General features: G+C 40.6%; 2 protein-coding genes across 3 annotated transcripts; both read right to left on the bottom strand.

Moving 5' to 3' along the window:
• Window positions 1-478: 478 nt before the first annotated feature.
• Window positions 479-3,134, bottom strand: try-15 (Peptidase S1 domain-containing protein). The gene is made up of 8 exons (NM_058963.4): window positions 3,002-3,134; window positions 2,722-2,947; window positions 1,822-1,945; window positions 1,602-1,779; window positions 1,422-1,546; window positions 1,306-1,375; window positions 1,016-1,115; window positions 479-601 (listed from the first exon to the last, which is right to left on the bottom strand). The coding sequence occupies exons 1-8, from the start codon at window positions 3,120-3,122 to the stop codon at window positions 505-507; spliced, it is 1,041 nt and encodes a 346-aa protein (NP_491364.2). The 5' UTR covers window positions 3,123-3,134; the 3' UTR covers window positions 479-504.
• Window positions 3,135-3,182: 48 nt separating this feature from the next.
• Window positions 3,183-18,305, bottom strand: dhc-1 (Dynein heavy chain, cytoplasmic; the record flags this gene model as incomplete). Of its 2 annotated transcripts, NM_058962.7 has the most annotated exons (15): window positions 3,183-3,475; window positions 3,527-3,784; window positions 3,834-4,713; window positions 4,760-5,606; window positions 5,654-5,813; window positions 5,863-9,532; window positions 9,608-9,939; window positions 10,136-11,210; window positions 11,261-12,294; window positions 12,382-12,774; window positions 12,823-13,538; window positions 13,591-15,399; window positions 15,815-16,806; window positions 16,854-17,581; window positions 17,629-18,305. In NM_058962.7, 15 exons carry the CDS (start codon window positions 18,298-18,300, stop codon window positions 3,335-3,337), a joined length of 13,707 nt encoding a protein of 4,568 aa, NP_491363.1. The 2 variants fall into 2 exon arrangements, with proteins under 2 accessions (NP_491363.1, NP_001427165.1); NM_001440212.1 differs by lacking the exons at window positions 15,815-16,806; window positions 16,854-17,581; window positions 17,629-18,305 and having other exon boundaries at window positions 3,335-3,475; window positions 13,591-14,995.
• Between the last annotated feature and the right edge of the window lie 434 nt (window positions 18,306-18,739).

Here is an 18,739-nt window from a genome sequence, read left to right as displayed (position 1 = left end):
TTCGGAGAAAAAAACTTTAAAATTTAAGACTTGGGTTTCAAAACATATTAATGTCAAAAATTACATTAGAGAAACTTACTAAAAAGGAAGGGAATTGTTTTTTGTAACTCTCTATAGTTTTTAAAACCATTTCACATCTTCCATTCTCTAAATCAAAATCTGAAATTCTGGACACTTCCAAAGTAGTCTTGAAACACAAAAACACCATAATGGAACTTCAGAAACTCCAAAAAGGCAACACACTCAACTCGAGTAGTCCTTCTCCTCCTTCTTCACTCCATTCTGTCATACATAAATCCGGTCACGCATATCGACTAAACACCGTGTAACTCTGAGAGACGCAGACATTGTTAAAAGGGCTTCAGGTCCTAAAACTCCTAAAACAGCAGTCATGGAAATGTGGAATGAATAAGTCATGGATCTGAATCGTTGATTATTTTGTTAGTAGTATACAAAGTGAAATCGAATGGAAACAAACATTTCCAGATGAATTATTTCATTTATTTAAAGCATTTGAGCAAGCAATAAAAGGTTCGATATAATATAAATGTTTATTGAACTGTGACTTCTAGCTTTTTCGATGGCTTTGGAATCCGGGTACCTGAAAGTTATATTACTTTAAAAAGAAAAGGAATATCAAATTTGCCCGTTTCCCAGAGCTGTCCGGCAATCACGTATAACTCAAAAACTAACAGTTGAAAAATGCTCAAAAATTGCCGAAAAAAATCTGACAATTTTTTGAAATTGTTTTTCCAGCATTTTCGAAATTTCAGGGAATTTTAAAGAATTTTTTTCAGTTGTTCTATCTGAAATAAAAACCATTTTCAGACAAAAAAAAAGATTTTCTATATTCTATCACTAATTTAAAAAATATTGAGATAACATGCAACACTGGCTCATTTTGTATAATTGATGATCAGCAATTGCCCTAGATTCAAGCTACACACCTTTAAATGGAGGTTATTTTTTGAAAATTTCATAAGAAATTTGACGTGTCCCTACTTGAAAAGCTTACTTGTCACAAATTCCAGCATATCTACAAATATCGTCGGAATAATACGCCACGTTTGCCACATAGTCCTGCTCATCGGTAGTTGATGCCTCACATGTAACACCTGAAAAAATTCTTAGATGGATAATGTTTTTAGCTCTGGGTTCTTTTAAAAATTGACCAGTTAAGATCCGGACCAGGTAGGCATTTTTGAAGGAGAAGGTGTTACACTAGGTGCCTTCAGGCCTACGCAGTGTCCCCATCGAATTTTAGTGAGCCTTTAGATGTTCTACTGTTCTACAAAAATTCCAAACCTTCATAAATAACTCCAACTACAGTAACCCGGTCATTAATCAATTGAACAACTCCACCACCACTGTCTCCCTAAAATTAGAAACTTTTAGAAAACTTCAATAAACGGAGTACAAACTGTGCATGCCAATTGATTCTTGGAAATTGATTTTGTGCAAAATGCTTTTCCAGTCGTTGTAAAGCATTTTTCAGCTTTAACAGTTTCAGATCTCAATGGACCTGCCGATTGATTTCCAGCCGATGCTGCAACGTGGGCAGATTTTTTAATAAGATTTATTTTTCAAATAATAAAACATACGGTCGATTCCAAAACCGAAAAGTTGCATCCGATTGTTCTCGTTAAAGAGATTACTGTCCTCGTGGTTTACACAGATAAATCGATCTTTTCTAGACATCTTCAACGATTCTGACAACTCCACAATTGCAAAATCATCGAAATCCAGTTGTTTGTCATCGCAGACTTTTGGAAGAATTATCTAGAGTTGTTCTTTCAAAAAATCATTAAAATAATTTCAAACTTTTTTAATTCCAACAGACGTGGAATTCATCCCTTTGCAATATTTTCGATATCCACAGCCAGTTCCCGTGTAAATTCTGAACGAATTGGTCAAGTTTCCATGTAGGACAAGGTCTTCATCATTGCTGGAAAGAAGACTTTGAAATTCGTATTGAAGAAACTGCGCTCTTTTGGACAGGGTAGTTATTACTTACCGTTTTGCTTCGATTTTACAAAAAAATGGTCTCACAACAAACGTAATATCTTAAAACCGTGACTGCGCACTACAGTAACCCAATCCAATTTTTCTTCTCTTGTTCATTCTCAATTTTGCTGTGTAAATTTGATTTTATTTGCATGTGTGAGAGTAAACCGTGAAAAATCGAAAAACATTACGAAATTACGAGCAACAAATTACTGTAGTTCTTAAAGGTGCACATCGAGCGTTACGAATCGATTGATTCGTGATAAGAAATTTTGTAAAGTCCAATCTGGTAACCGATATCTCGTCGCGAACACCCGATTACGGTATGTTTGCGACGAAGTATTGAGACCCAGAAATTTTGTGGTTTCTTGCGCCGAAAATACGGTATCCGGTCTCGACACCCTTTTTTTTGTAAAATACAAACTTACAGATATGCCTTTAAAGAGTACTGTAGTTTCAAAATTTCGTTGCTGTGGAGTTTTCATACGATTTGTTAACATTTATGTGTATGTGACTATCGATGAAGACTCCGGATAAACAAACATTTAAAACTACAGTACCCTTTAAAGGAGCACACCGTTTTTTATTTAACAAAACATTTTTCGTGTCGATACTGGGTACAGTATTAAATTTTGCCTCAAAAATCGCCAACTTTGGCGGCTAACAAATGAAATTTTTTCTAAACCAGAAAATCATAAAAATTTAAAAAACCCATACTCATTTTCACATCCATGAATCAATTGATTTTTACCAATCGATACATATCCGTAATCCATCAAATGTGCAAAACAATGACGGGCGGTGATGACGTGGCGTGTCGAAATAAGAGTTCCTGTACATAATCCAACATCTTTTGTTTCTATTTCTATTGCTACATTCCATGGAGCATCTTCTATTTTTGTTCTCAGTCCATTTAGAACTTTTCGTCCATATCCAGATTTTACTGATATTAAAGTTTAGTTATTGAATTTTATTTACCAGTATACTGTATTCTCACATTTTAGACCCTGGCCACATGTAATTTTCCGTTTCGAATTTTCTTCTTTGCTCAACTTTTGAGCGCTGCTCACTGATAATAATAAGAATAATAGATGGAATAGAAGCAATTTTAATATCATTGAATTTAGAAATGGTTTCTTATAAATTGAATGATAGAATTACGCGACTTTTTTTTCTTTAAATAAATACTCGGTTTATTGAGAAAAATTGGGATCTGGGAAGTTCAGCGATTGAAAAATGATGGGATTTGAAACGATCTAGAAATTAAATTAGGAAGGGGTTTAAACATAAATTAAAGAGAAAATAAATTACAATAAAGGAACGGAGACGATTAGAGAGTTGAGTTGGCAACCAATGCAACTCCTCGTTGGTAGAACACTGTTGCAGAAGAAAGATGGAATGCGAGTGGTGAAATCAGTTGACGGCGATCACCATAGAGATACAGTGGCAGACGTGTTCCATCAGCAACATCCTGAAAACAATGTTCAATGAATCAACGAAATAATTATTCAGAAATATTTACCTGCTTCCAACTGAACTCGACAATGTCACATTCGGATTTGACAAGCTCGCACAGTTCAAGTTTATTTCCGCCGACTGATTTTGCTCCACGAATATCAATTCCCGAAATACGGAACACATCTGTACTATCAGTTCGTCCAATGTGAATGTGAAGATTGAGCTGTTCGAGAGACCAAGTGTTGGCCTGAGCAACTTGTTGGCGAGTGGCAGTGATGTAGGCTTCTGGTGAGAAAGTTCCTCCAAGCCAGAAAGTTTCACGCTGAAAATTAATACTAATTGTTCACAATTTTCTAGAAAATATAATTTACCTTCAAGTTATCAGCTCCTCCGATACGAATCAGTTGTTTCAGTCGTTCGTTGAGATCAGTCATCCAATCCATCACAGTAACTTCTCGTGGAACAGTGTATCTCTTCCATCCTGTTGGAACTTCTCCCTTCTGTAGACTGGCAGCCAGTGCACGTGTCTCATTGTTTTGTTTCTTTTCGGCTCGGCAGACAGCGGAAATTTCGTTCAAATCACGACGAATATCCTTGAGGAGTTGTGATCCAAGATTGACTTCTCTTTCGAAGAATCTGAACAATGGATCCTTGATGTTCTCGACGGTGCGACGCATCTTAACAATCTCCTTCGGGAGAAGTTGAAGCCATTGTTTGGCAAGTTCTCCGAGTTGAGCCATCCATTGTGGTTTCACCTCTTCCTTTCCGTCTTCATTGAATGCCAGCTCTTCATCTGTCACCTTCAACATGTTTCTGAGCATGGATTCTCCTCTCTTCGTGAGCAAAACTTTCTCAGCATTGTTTGGTAGCCCAAGCCAAGCTGGCAGCTGCTCATTCTTCAGCTCTTCAACCCATCCGATCATCTGATCCTTCTTCGACATGTTCGGAGTGAAAAGAGAATCATCTCCATCGTATTTCGGAATAAGCACATGATCTTGTTCGAAGCTCTTCGCAGTAAAAAGATTTTCGAGAACGCAATCAAGAAGTACTTGATCGAATTGATTGTCAATCTTTCCTCCGTAGATACACTGACTGAGAAGAGTACGAAGAGTTGTCCATGGAAGACGTTCCGGTTCAACATTTGGTCTTCCTTGAGCAACAGCATCTACAGCGGCATCAAGAGTATCACATGCGACACGAAGATCAGCATCAGAGAACTCGTAAGCCGTCGACCATCCAAGTGGAGTGTATCTGAAATTTTCTATGTTAAAGCTTTACGAGGAAAGATATAAAATACCTGAGTCGTTCTTGAACAAGAGCATGAAGCCAGCACACAAGCAAATACAATCTGCTTCGTTCGGTTGGTGCCTTTGTGAGTCTCTGAGGTGGAATACTTGACAGAGAACGAAGCAGGTTGGCTTTCAGACCGGTTGCTGGTTCGAAAACAACTACACGAGAAGCTCTGAGAATTGAAGATGGAAGTTTTGGATGAATTTCAGCGGTCAAGAAGAGTCGGAATTGAGCATGAGGCTTCATCGAATGCAATCTCTTTTCCAATTGTGCCAACCAGCTTGGAGCCAAGTGGACGTTTTTCAGAAGAACCCAGCGACCAGATTTCGTGGCTGTACCCAGAGCAGAATCGGCTTGATTGAATCCTTCGGCTGATCCTATGGCAATTGAAGTTAACTGACGATTGGTCTCTACAGCCAGATCCTCAATCTTTCCGGATGCATCGTATCCTGTAGCTGAGCACAGAAGAACTGGTTCGGACGGAGAAACCTCATTATCCACAATTGACAGAATGTCAACCACCTTGTCTTGCTGCATAAAGTGATCATCGAAAGCGGTCGAAACAACGCGATGAGCTGAAGCCATCAGTCTATCCGGACGAAGAGCATGAACAACGATCAATGAATTCATTGCAATGCACAGAGGCGAGAGTTTTCCATCAGCATCATCCCAAACAACTGGAACATTTGATTCGGGATTATCGTTGGTTAACCAGGAAGTCACAGCTGCGGAATTGTGTTGAAGATGGGCGAATACGTTTTCGAATCCGACAACTTTTCGTGCCTTGGCAATTGACTTCTTGTTCTCAACGGTAAGGAAGTCAAGTCCTCCTGGAATTGTACTGTCAGCTTCGTCTAAAAATTGAATATTATGATGAAAGTTAAAGTAATGAAAACCTTACCATTCTTGGCGACAAAGTCTGATCTTCCCAAAAGAAGATCGAAATGTTGCTCATATGCAGGAGCAGATGGATTGGAGCGGATATGAATTCTCATGAGAAGAAGAGCCAGAAGGACTTTGTCGGTGTGCAACATTCCACGCGAAACTCGACGGAATACAGTCTAAAAAACATTGATTTAGATTTTGAAACCAAAAAATTGAAGTTCATACTTGGAACAAACTAGTTGTGATGATTCTCAGTCTCTTCGCATAGTCAGTCGTAGAGGATAGCTCTGGAGTCTTGAGAACATGTGTAAAGATCTCCACGAGGAAGTCCAACGAGTAATGGTACAAGAAGTGAATCTCATTGAGCTGTTGTAGAGTGTGATAAATGTGAGAACAAGCTGTTGAGAGTCGTTGGTATTGAGCGGACACAGCATCAACTTCTGCCATAACTTTGTCAGTCTCAGCTGACTTTTGAGCAACTTCTGCGGCCTCATTCTTCAGTTTTTCGAGAGTTTCAATAACCGAATTATCATCAAGAATCTTTCCTTTGCTTTCATTCAAAGCAGCCAATAGGGCTTTTTCGAGATGGCGAAGACGAACTGCAAATTCTCCTTGAAGTTTCAGAAGATCGTTTCTCTTCTTGTCCACATCTGGTCTTTCACTTCGAAGCACTTGATTCAGACATTGACTGGCCAGGGATGATGATGTAACAGTGAAATTGACGAATGTGACACGTGAGCAAATATCTGGAGAGAATTCAACAGTTGAATCACGAGTGATCATAAAGATCTGGAATGAAGGTGACAAATCGATATCTTGATCTCCGATTGTGATAAGCACACGTCCACCAGCTCTCTTGACTTCACGATTAAGCACTGGATTGAGAATTGGATCATATGCTTCAACATCTTGAACGAGCAGCGAATTTCCGAAACGAAGAGCCGATTCCAAGTTCTTGCGGAATGACTCGTCGAGGAACGATGTTTTCTGAATATTCTTTCCAGCAAACTGCTTCATAATGTATTCAACGGCTTGTCCAGATGGATCGATGATAAGCGGATAACGATTGAAACGGTGCAGCATGATAGCATTTTCAGTGCAAAGATCATCAACTGGAAGAGAATTGAGCTGCCATTGCAGACGATCATCAACAGTTGAGAGGTATTCAATTCGAGCCAAATCGTGACGGAAGTGAAGTCCGGCATTAACGACATGATTGAACCATTTATGGAAGATTTCATCACGAAGCATCTGATCATAGTATCCAGCATAAGCAAGGAATGCAGAAGAAAGAAGTGCATCTCCAACCAAAGAATCCATTTGTTGAGAGAAACCAGCGCTTCCACTTGACCAACGATCACGTTCTGATCTGAGAGACGATAGAAGCTCTGTTGAACGATTGACTTTTTCTTGAACAGAAAGCAAATCTTGTTTGATGTTTTCAGCTTGACCGATGAGTTGAGCATATTCTTCTTTGTATTTTCCGATGGATTCTTCCAATTCAGTTATTCTCACATCTACAACCTTTCCTTCCTGGGTCTTCTTTGCAGCTTCCTGTTCCAATCTCTTCAGTTCATTTCTCAAAGGTTCAACTTTATGAAGCATTGTCGAGTAGAGCAACTGAGCACGTGCCCATTTCACCATAGGACCGCAAGCAACAGACGCACGATTGACCTTATCGAATTCCCAATCCGGATTTTGAATGTATTTCTCCATCTGTTTCAGAATTTCAGGTGTCAATAATTCTGTATCAAATTGAAGGATCCTTGTCATGAAATCGTCTTTCATCATAACTTGACGAATCGCCTTCCAATCGGTTCCAACATTTTCTCCAAGCAGAATACAGATTGCTTCCAAAGTCAGCTTCACAGTTACTGGTGGACTCGACATAGATTTAACTTCAACCAACTGGCTCTTCTTAATTCCTTGCACGGCTGTCTGAGCCTCCGCTACAGCAGGCTCGACTTGTGCCAAATCATTCTCCACGAATGTCTTCTTCTCGGCCATTTGCTTCAGCTGCTCTGCGAGCTCCTTCTGCAATTGCTCCGAGAACTTCTTCTCTTCTTCAGCCTTCTGTTGATCACCCAACATCTCCTTCAACTTCAAGTTGGCTGCTTCCTTCTTCTCCTGGAGTTCATTACTCTTCAATTTCAGACTCTTCTGTAGCTCTTTCACTTGCTCTTCAGTTTCACTGATCTTGTTCAAACCGATGTTCAAGTGAATCTTTTCCTCTTCAAGATCAGATCGTTTCTCGTGGAACAGTGACATGAATTGCTTGATAAAGTCGAGGAAGTGCCGTGGAGTGCATGCCATCACGCGATGTCCCTTCTTCGTCTCCATCTCATTGAACTTCTGTACTGTCTTGTGCACAAGGCATAATGTGTTGACCACTGCATCACGATATGTGGGCTGTGAAGGAACCAACTCACAAGATGGTGTCAAACGAACTGATCCTTCATAATCGGTTCTATCGAGATCCATTGTTCTGGTGAGCTCCGATCCAACTTGATAAAGAGCATTCTCACTCCAATCTCCAAACCAATTGAGAACACATCTGTTGAACAAGGCCGGCGATGTTGAAGCACGCTCACGAAGTCCACTTCCAGATGGATTCATGGTGAATACAACGTGAAGATTTCGCATAACTTGTTGAGTGAACCATTTGTACAATTCATCGTGACTGTCAAGAATCAGTCCTTGTCGTTGAGCTCCTTCCTTGATTTGAGTCATGAGTGTGGTATGTTCATCTCCTTCAAACAATCCTGGAACTTCTCCGTTAGCCAGCAATGTATTCAATCTTTCGAGGAATCCAGTATCCAACATATTTGATTCATCCATAATGAAACAAAGCTTCTCATTACGACAACCGGCTCTTCTCAAAACTGTTCTCATATCTTCATCAAAATCAGCAGCAGTATATTTGGAGTGAACCTTCAATTGGAATACACTCAATCCATTGAGCCAAGCGACGAATCTTGAAAGTGTCGTTTTTCCAGCTCCAGCAGTTCCGATGAGAAGCAAGTGACCTTGAGATTGACGATAAATTCTGTCGATACGGAGAACATGATCCAACATTTGATCGAAAAGAACCAATTTGACATCGAGCTCCTCTTCGTAGAATCCTTTGAGTCTTGCTGACACGTAGTCTTGGAGTTCCTCGCGAGTAACTGGAACGTAGTTACGGGATAACCAACATGAATAGAGCAATGGTCTCTTGAGAGCCTCGTCCAGACGACAAGCGTTTCCAAAGTATCTCTCGGCTGTAGTATCGACCAACTTATCAGTCCATTCACGTTCTTCTTCAGTTACTAATCTATCTTGGAATAGACGAATAGCTTCATGAGCCCATAATCGAACCAACTGTTCAGCAGACAACGATTCCAATGGTGTAATTGCTTCAGAAATACCACGAACCCATCGAGTCAATTCTCTTGGAGAATATACATAATGTGGTTGATCGTCTTGAGTGAAATGTTCTTGACTGGCAAGATATACATCAACCATCGCATTAGTCAACTGATCTGCCAATCCTCGCACAGCTGGTGTCATCTTCAACATTGCACGATTGAATGTTCCGTAGATTTGTTGCAACGAAGTTTGTCCAGGATAATCGACATAAACAATTGGAACGTGTCTCAGGAAACGAGAAGTCATTGGATGACGACCAGGATCAGTAGGTGGATTACAAGCTCCGACAAATTGAATTCGTTCGAGGGACACCCAACTGTGATCCGATGTACGGTAGAATCCATTCAACTCGACCAATTGGCGAAGGAAACTGATAACTCTCTGAGTTCCATATTTATCTGGAGCTGGCAAGTTGATCTCATCACAGAAAATAACAAGCCACTGTGACAGTTGAACTGGAGCAAGTACAACTCCATTTGGTGTTCTTCTGAAAGAAACCATAATGAATTATTGAAAAAGTTATTGATGAAACTAAATAAATAAAAAATTATAAATATCCCACCTGTATTCACAATAATGATCGAAAGTGCGAAGAAGTAGTTCTGGAGTTGTCGATGATGAGAAATTGACATTGACCACTTCCATCTCTTGTTGTGATCGAAGTGCAGCGAGAAGAGTCATAGTTTTACCAGATCCCGGAGGACCACACAGAACCAATGGTTTGTGTTCAGCCAGCCATGCGGCGAGAAGCATTTCGTGACGGACAGTATCAATAGTTGGAACAACGAGATCTGCAGCTGCTACACGATGAGATTCAATTTCCATAGTTGGAACCTTCGACAGCCATGGTTGCCAGTCTCCGCTGAGTTGAACTTCGTAATCAATGAGACAAGCCTGAAAAGTTTACCATAAATTTAGAATTTCAAAAATTCTGAAATACAGGTGAAGTAGTAAAGAATGGGGATTTTGCTTCAAAAAAAAAATCTAAAACAGTATTTAATTTAATTTATAAATATTATAATAGAAAATGGCTTAAACTTCAAATTTCACAAAAATATCGTTTTTCTTATCTAAAAAAAATCAAAGTTACCTGCTGATTTGGAGGCAAAGATATAGTAGTTGCTTGTCGAATGAAATCGCTCATCATTTCTCTTGACTTCCACTTTCCATCACCACTGAACGCCCATACCAAGTTGGTGAGCATTGATCGAAGAACAAAACTTTGAATTTGATCAATCTCCACAGAGTCATCAATTAATCCTTCGTCATGAGACACGATTTTTCTGATCGAATATGACATCATGGAGAAGAAGGATGAGAGAAGACGTTGTGGTGTCGGAGGCATGATATGTTCGAGTTCAGAAACTGCATATTTCAAAGATCCAGGAACAATTCCATCGGGTGAGAAGTGTGTTTGGAGAGCAAGAGCAGCAGTTCTTTGGATTTCGATTGAACGTGTTGGTTTCGCATCTTCACCAATCAGATTGACTGGAGCGCTTGACGACGAAAAACTGATAGCAGAATCGGAATCGAGTGGAACACGACGAATAATTGAAAGATATCTTTCGAATAGCATTTCCGAGGTGACAACTTCTTCACTGAACCAAACCATTCCGCAACGAGACACTGTGGCAAGTGTAGCATATTTCAAGTCAGCAACTTCGAAGATAATTCTGACATTTGGAGGAATCGAAAGACGCTCTCCGTTCGGCAATGTCAACAGCTTGTTGTCATCCAAGACGGAGTTCAAATTCTCAACCCATTCAGGATCCACATCTCCATCAAAGATAATCCATTGACGACGATCAGCTTCTCCACGAACATTATCGATGATCTTACGAATAACTGACGTGAATAATCCGTCGGTCCATTCACGAGTATTTGGATCCATAACTCCGTACAACGAATCTTTGCTCATCGCCTTCGCATCAATCACATGAGCAACTCCTTCAACGTTCTCCCATCTTTCAAGCGCCTTGAGAAGAACCTTCCATGCCATAGTTTTTCCGGAACCACTGGATCCAACCAACATGAGGCCATGATTGAGATTCGTGATTTGGTAGAGTTGAAGAACTTTGTCAAGCCACATGGATCCCATTTCTCCTTGAACATCAGAATAGATCAATAAGTGCTCATCACAAACAGTAGAGAGTTGTTGGCGAAGTCTGAAAGTAAGGAATAAATATAATTGAATAGTTTGAAGAAAAAAACTTACTCTCTCATCTGGTTTGCAGTATAATGAATTCCTGGGAACACATCCGAAAGAAGAGAGAACAACAAGGCAATATCTTCATTTACAAGTTTTGGCACGAGAGTTTCACAGACTGATTGAATGAGCATTTGTTGCTCGGCAACATCTTCCAAAGCTGCTGAGCCCATTTTATCCAACTTGTCACGCTTAATGTTACCAGCAGATACAAGCACATACTTGAGAGCACGAAGACCGAAGTCGTAGTGACATTGATCCGAAAGTTGTTCCTTGCAAAGAATGAACAACGGAACAATCTTGTTTGCCAGAGTCTCTGCAGTTCGGAATCCTTGAGAGAAGAGCATCACTTGAGCAATAAGCTGTCGATCTGGTTGTGTCATTGCCAAACTTCTGAAGAGTTGCTTCAAATTATCTGGTAAGTTGGAACGTCCTGAATATCCTGGATTCATTGTGATGAAGATTCCAATATTTGAATTGACATTGAGACGTTTTCCAACAAGATCCACACTCATATCACCACCAGCACGTACGGCTTCTTGGATTGTTTGAATTTGTTGTGAGACAGCCGACAGCATACGTTCTTCCAAACGATTGAACTCATCGAAGCAACCCCATGCACCAACTTGGCACAATCCGACCAAAATACGCCCCATGGCTTGGAAATCGAAAGTTTCGTCACAATTGAATACCAAAACAAAACGACCAAGTTGATGTCCAAGGGCTTTCACAGATTCAGTTTTACCGGTTCCAGCAGGTCCGAATGGAGATCCTCCGAGACGAGAATGCAATGCTTGAGTCATTGTTAAATAGCATCGATCGGTGAGTGGGGTGCGAACAAGACGTTCTTGAATTCCAAGATACTCGAATCCATAGAAGAACTGCGAATTCGCCATCTTCACTACACAGCAACGAACAGGATCAACTTGTTTCGGATCAAAGTAGAAACGCATGCACTGGAGCCATCCGAAATCGTTGGCAGCTCGAATCTTCATTGACACTAGTTTACGGCAGGTGTCACGCTTGTGAACAAGTTCTGTGATCTGAAAATTTGTTGTTTAAATAAGATTCATAATTAAAATAAATTTAGCAAATAATTCAGTATCATATTAAAAATTCAAGAAACTCACCAATGCTTCCATTTTCTTTCTTCGAATTGGAGGTTGTTCCTTGAGAACACTATCAGCCAGCAATTCAAGTGTCTTGACAACTGCTTGCTCGACGTTTTCGGCTCCCTTCCCATCAGCCAGTGTCTTCTCCATTTCATCGCACCACCAAATTTCAGCAGTCAACGTGATCACTTGAGCTGGGAACTTGTCCAACCATTCCACGTAGTCGTCGGTGGTCATCGTTTGAATGTTCATTTTTGAGAAGTGAGTCAACGAGGCAGCGAGCTGACGAGCCAATGTGTGCTTCATCTCTGCTTCAAGCGCTTGCAGCCAATCGTTAATGCGAACATCTTTTGTTGAAACGATCTTCACCAGGTCGACCTTCTCACCTTCTCTCGAATGGAAAGCTGTGATCTGAAATCAATAAATTTATAAAATATACCAAAAACAAAACAAAAATACCGATCTGTCCTCTTCGTTAATATCAATTGCAGTAATTCCGGCAAACATCTTCTTCAAATGCTTCTGAATTCTCGTGATATCCTTGCTGTTACCCATGATTTCGAGCAAATCCTCATCTCCAACAAAGTAAAAACGAGGGAATGAAGAACGTTCTCTCTCCAAATACTCTCCCAATGCTTTCTGAATTTTAGCCAGCATATCAGCGAGTCTTTCGAGAAGCCGCTGAGCTCCTTGCATGTTCACAACATCCAGAATTCGTGGAGATGCGGCAACTTTCTTCATCAAAGCGAGCACATCCGTGGTAATGGTTGCAAAACGGGAACTCTCAAATGGAAGCAAAGTGGAAATTTCCGCGGATCCAGAGAACAATCCTTCGAGATACACCCATCTACGTTGAACATCAATCCACACATCGAACATTGCATTTATTTTGTTCAGCTTCTCATCCCAAGATTGAGCACTTTCCTCGAATTGTTTGTAATATGGAGAGAGTTTCATAGCAGACAGGGAGTTCTGATGTTCCTTGAGCTTATTGAATAGATCATCCCATCCTTTGATCAAACGTGTCTTATTTTGATAGTTCACCAATTCAACTTCATAGTTTTGCCAGTATTCACGCATCTCCCTCAAGAATTCTTCCAAAGCCATTTCTCCTTGAGCAACGAGAAGAATCTTTTTGATCGTATGTTCATGTCGCAGGATGTCAGCATCCCAAACTGAAAAATAAATAAATTAAAAAATCGAATGAATAAAAGTTATTCACTATACCTTGTCCGAGAGTGAGGTCGGAAAGATTCCAATTTACTCGCATTTCTTTCATCATTTGGTGCCAATGGCGCTCTTTCAGTGCTTCTGACTTCAGCTCCGCAACCAACATATTCATCTTTCCGTATGTATGAAGCATCTGCTTGACATGTTCATAACTCTTGTAAGTTCTGCATTTCACCGGAAGCTGCTTCAATTGGTTCATTAACTCATCAAGCGACTGACGAATCTTGCGAGGTTGAACAGAGAGCCACGTCTTCTCTTTTGCTTCGTCTATTCCAGTGTATACTGGCTGCAACGCCTTCCACACATCTTTCATAGCTGCCAATTCTTCAGTAGCTACAGTAAGCTTATCACCTTCTGAAGGAGCATGAGCGCTATCAGAAAGATCCAAAGCCACTCTTGCTTTTCTCATTTTGTTCCGCTCTTCGGTCAATTTGTTCAACTTCGCTTCGAATGCAGTGATGACATTCAAGGCCTCTTGTGGTCGCTGTGCTCCCTCAACGGGCTTGCTCTTGTTCCATTCAGTCAGTGTTTCAACGGTTCGTTTCTCGACAAGCTCATCTTCTTGCGCGAACTTGGTTTGCAGATTCATCATTTGTGTCTGGATCGAGGCATCTCGAAGACTGAGAATTTCAGTGAATGCAGACCATTCTCCTTCAACATTCTCTGAATAAAGCCATTGGGCAGGAAACTGATAACGTTGTTGATTTAGAAGACGTTGGGAGGATCGGTACAAATCCACAGCATCTTGTCCAGATTTGGTTTGTTTCTTCAATGACTGAACGAACGAAATGAGGCCAATAGTATCAGAAGTTGATCCACCATCCACTGATTGTGTTTCCAAGACATTTCTCCATTTGGACACAGAATTGAAAAACTTCTGCATCTCATCGCCAACGACTGCTCCGAACTTGACAAGCATTTCCTTATGCCAGTAATCGTACTTGAAGAGGATTTTCTGTTGTGCTTTTCCGTATTCTACAGAGACGGGGAAAATCACTTTGCGAGTATCTTGAGTATCGAAAACAAGACGTCCTTTGCGAATTTCCATCAAAGTCTTCATCCATTTTGAAAGCGATGTTCCCAACATTTCAAATAGTTGCTCAGCTTGAAGTACCCAGAGAGATTGATAACTGAGCCATTCACTAAGATATTCTTCAAGATCAGACATGATTCCATTGACACAATCATATGCTTTTTCAAGACAAGCTTGCCCTTCAGGCATCACATTGAGGATATTGTGATATGTTTCCGGTTCAATTTCTTCATTCATAACCATCTGGAATCTCTTTCCACTGATTCTCATTTGTGCAGTACAGACACTGTGCCATTCGTACAATTGTTCAAGAATCTTCTCACGAGTTTCACGAGTGCTTGGACTAATGTACAAGGTTTGTGCAGTCATACACAAATCGACGACAACGTTCTTGACAGTTGGAAGGACCACTTGACGTTCACGCAGCTCTTCGACTTCTTCTGATTGAGAGAAAACCAAAGTCCAAACACGGATTGCATCTTCCACACGGCGAGCGAGAATAGTTTCAATTTGACGGTCGAGAGTGTTAACCCATTGAGCCAGATTCGAATAATTTCCCAGAGAAAGTTGATCAACTCCTTTTTGGATCGAAGTTAACAAGTTTTCGATGGTTTCCTTATCGTAACGGCATGACTTGAGAACATTCAAATCGGCGTTGACAATTCGAACAACGTTGAGCAGCTCTTCACATCTCTCTTGATACGTATTCACAGTTTCAGCCAACTTCAGTTGATACTGATCAACCTTGTAAGAGTCCCATCCGAGAGTTGCTCCTGAAAATTGTTTCATATAATTTTTGAAATAATTAGGTGCATAACATTTTATTGCGTTCTTTGATGTATTCGTGAATGTAGAATTAAGGCAGATTAGTTTTTGACAACGGTCACAGATCAAAATTGAGAAAATAATAAATACTATTATCTGTTTTAAAAAATCCTTCTATTTTAAGACTACAAAAATTGGGGTTCCGGTTCAAAAATCCATGTAAAATCTTTTTCAAATAGTCGTCTGAAGAAAGTGGCAATTGGTCCAGTTTCACTCTTAAAAAATATGGCGGCCGACAGTTACCAGGTTCCGCGAATCAGCATGGAATGTATTGTATTTCTTTTACTATATTTTCTAAAGATTTCTAAACATTTTTTCAAAAAGATTATGTGGATATTTTTAAATAAATTATAAAAAACAAACCTTCAATCAACTGATTTTGAATATCCTTTTTGTAACTTGCAAGCAATGAGTCAACTCCTTGTACGGATGCCAGCGCAGCATTCACAGAAGCAAATGTACGTGCAGCTTCAATAAGGGAAGTAGCTGATGGACGCATCTGATTGGCTTGATGAGCCCAGTTGACTATCTTTAGAGGAACACGGAATCCCATTGATTTCAGATGGGATACTTCCTTGTACAGAACTGAACTATCACTATGATAGTTGATTTTGAGTTGAAGTTGCATTCTGCCGTCCACCTGGACTCTATCGACTGTCAATATCTTGTTGGGCAGCGTCCAATTTTGTGATTGAACGGACTCAACCCATTCGTCAAACATCGGTTGAGTATTCAGCTTCACTTTGAAATTGTCTCCGTCTGCTTTTAACTGTCTTCCATCAACGTGATTTTCCCATTGCTTTCCAAGAACATCTTCAACGCGCTTCATATACCTTTGAAGTTGCCTTTCATAATTACGGATCCACATAATTTTCGCAGAGAACGGAGGAAGACCAACAGTTTGCATGATTTTCACTCCTTGCTCACCACGTGCCTTCGTGAATCTTGCTTGAAGTTCATTGATATCCTCTTTGACACGATTAATCAGTCGAGTCTGGTACTCGTAGATGGCTCCACGAATACGAGGGCGGATGAAGAGAGCATTGTAGCGACTGAAAATGGAGAACATTTCGTTTGAATTTCTGGATGACTCCAGTTGGCTCTTCAGTCTAGTAGTAATTGCTGTCTCAACTACTCCAATCTGGTCTTCATAGCGCTTGAAAGCATTCTCCCATGCAGGACTGTCGACATCAAGGAAATCAACGTTCTTCAGAAATTCGTATGCAATGTCCACCTGCTCATCTGGTGACTTCTCTCCTTCCGAGGAATCAATCATCAACTGCTCTCTTTCCCTAGATCCATTTCCGACGGGACGAAGAACTCGCTCGATAACAGTACGGAATTGCTCGTGTTGCCTGAAATAAATTCAATTTTTCTTGGAAACTGTTGCATTACCACTCACTTTCTGAACTGCAAAATTTGCATAAGTCGAGTTTCGAGTCGCTTGTGCACTGCTGTGACTTTCCAGGACAACTTTGATGGATCATCACGCTTCTTCTTGTTTATATCACGAAGCAAAGCAATGAATTTATCGTACTCATCGTCCCATTTGCTGAACAAAGCTTGGCACTGTGACATGATTTCATTGAATTCTGCGATTGGAGTACGCATCAAATTGTATGATGAGAGCACTTTAAGCAACTGAGAGTTGAGATCACGAGAAATCGCTTCAACCAGACGAAGAGCACGTTGTAGTGGATATTTGGTGGATCGCAATTTTCGAAGATGAAGGAAAATTCCAACGACAGCGTGCATCAATTTGGGGACATCTGTGGCAGAGACCAGCTCGCTCAGCGGGAATTCTTTCATCAACGTATTGTAATCCTGAACAACCGCCAATTTCTGCTTCAAACCATTGTCACTGTCGAATCCAACGGTTGCGTGAAAACGCTTTCCGCACTTTAGGGCCTCAAGTGTCAAAGTGACCTCTTCTCCGTCTCGCTTTTGTGAAATTTTTAGAAGAGCACGTTCCAAGTTCAGCCAGAAAGTCATTTCCTGGAGGGAAGTTCCACTGCTAGGATCACGTTCCAGTTGAGTAACCTTCCGAATTTCCTTTACCCAGCGATTGCAGCCAGATTGAAGGGCATTCAAGAAGTTTGCATCTTCCACGAGATCTCCGAGATCTTCGATCTGTTAGTAACTTCTATAGCTTTAATAGTACATAAAATAAGTCCTACCTTAGCACGACGGTTTTCCTTTCCAGCCTGCTCGATAGCATCCAAAATATGCTGATTGACAACCAAGTTGATCTCCGGAATATCGATATTTTGCTGAAGATGTAACAAGGCGGCTTCAGCTTCAGTGAAGCACTTCTGAACCGTCGGTGCAAGCTTATCACCATCTCGTTCGCCTCTTCCACTTTGTCCGATGAATGACTTGCAATATGGGTTGAGAAGACGACTCATCAAGAAATGAAGTTGCTCCCATGCACTTCCTCCATTCAACGGGAACGCCGAAACTTGGGTTGCAATTTTCTTTTCAGCTTCAATAACATTGCTTTGCTTCACAAACATCATCGCTTGACCACGATCCGTCATGAAGAGACCGTCGTGAACTTGGAAGGTAGCTGGAGCAGATTCTTCTCCTCCACTCTCAGCTCCGGCTGGCTGATCTCCTTGCTCACGGGCAACAACTCGATCTACCACAATTACATTTTTATCGGCTTCATTGATGAAATCGGTGATAAAAGTCGTTGCAGCAGTAAGTTCCACATCGAGAGTTGTTTGGTCGCGTGGTGATAATCCGAAATGAGAAGTCACCACTTGCACAATATACTCTTTAACATCTCCTTCTGCTGCGGTTTTTAAGTTTGGCGGTTGGATAATGCTACTTTCATTCCCACTATCCATTACCTGAAAATTGAATTTAATAGTTAACGTTTAGAATTTGCAAAAAGAACGAATAAACGGAAGTGTTCGCACGTGGATTTTTAGTGCCTAGAACAAATAAGCAGATATAAAAGGCATGGAAGGAGACTAAATAAGAGAAACTATTGCGAAATGTAGGAACAACTAAATACCACAGTGGAAAGTGAGGCTAGGGAACGAGTCATCGAAAAAATGGACAGAGAAACGAGAGATAGAAGGGACAGCTCGACCCCCGCAGACCGCATTGGTTGTTGTGAAGTGCAAATAGTGATACGGGTCAATGGATAAAGGTTCCTGGCTAAACATAATGAATTTTATCATATAAATTTATTAAAGAGCGCGGCAGATTACATCGGGCAAGGTATCATTGGGAAATAATAATCGAACCGTCCACGTTTTGTTTTTATAATGATTTCTCTTT

This window comes from Caenorhabditis elegans, chromosome I (genome assembly GCF_000002985.6).
Source record: "Caenorhabditis elegans chromosome I".
Taxonomy (NCBI): Eukaryota; Metazoa; Nematoda; class Chromadorea; order Rhabditida; family Rhabditidae; genus Caenorhabditis; species Caenorhabditis elegans.
The sequence above is the reverse complement of the archived record's forward strand: the minus strand, read 5'-3'. Positions and strand labels throughout refer to the sequence as shown.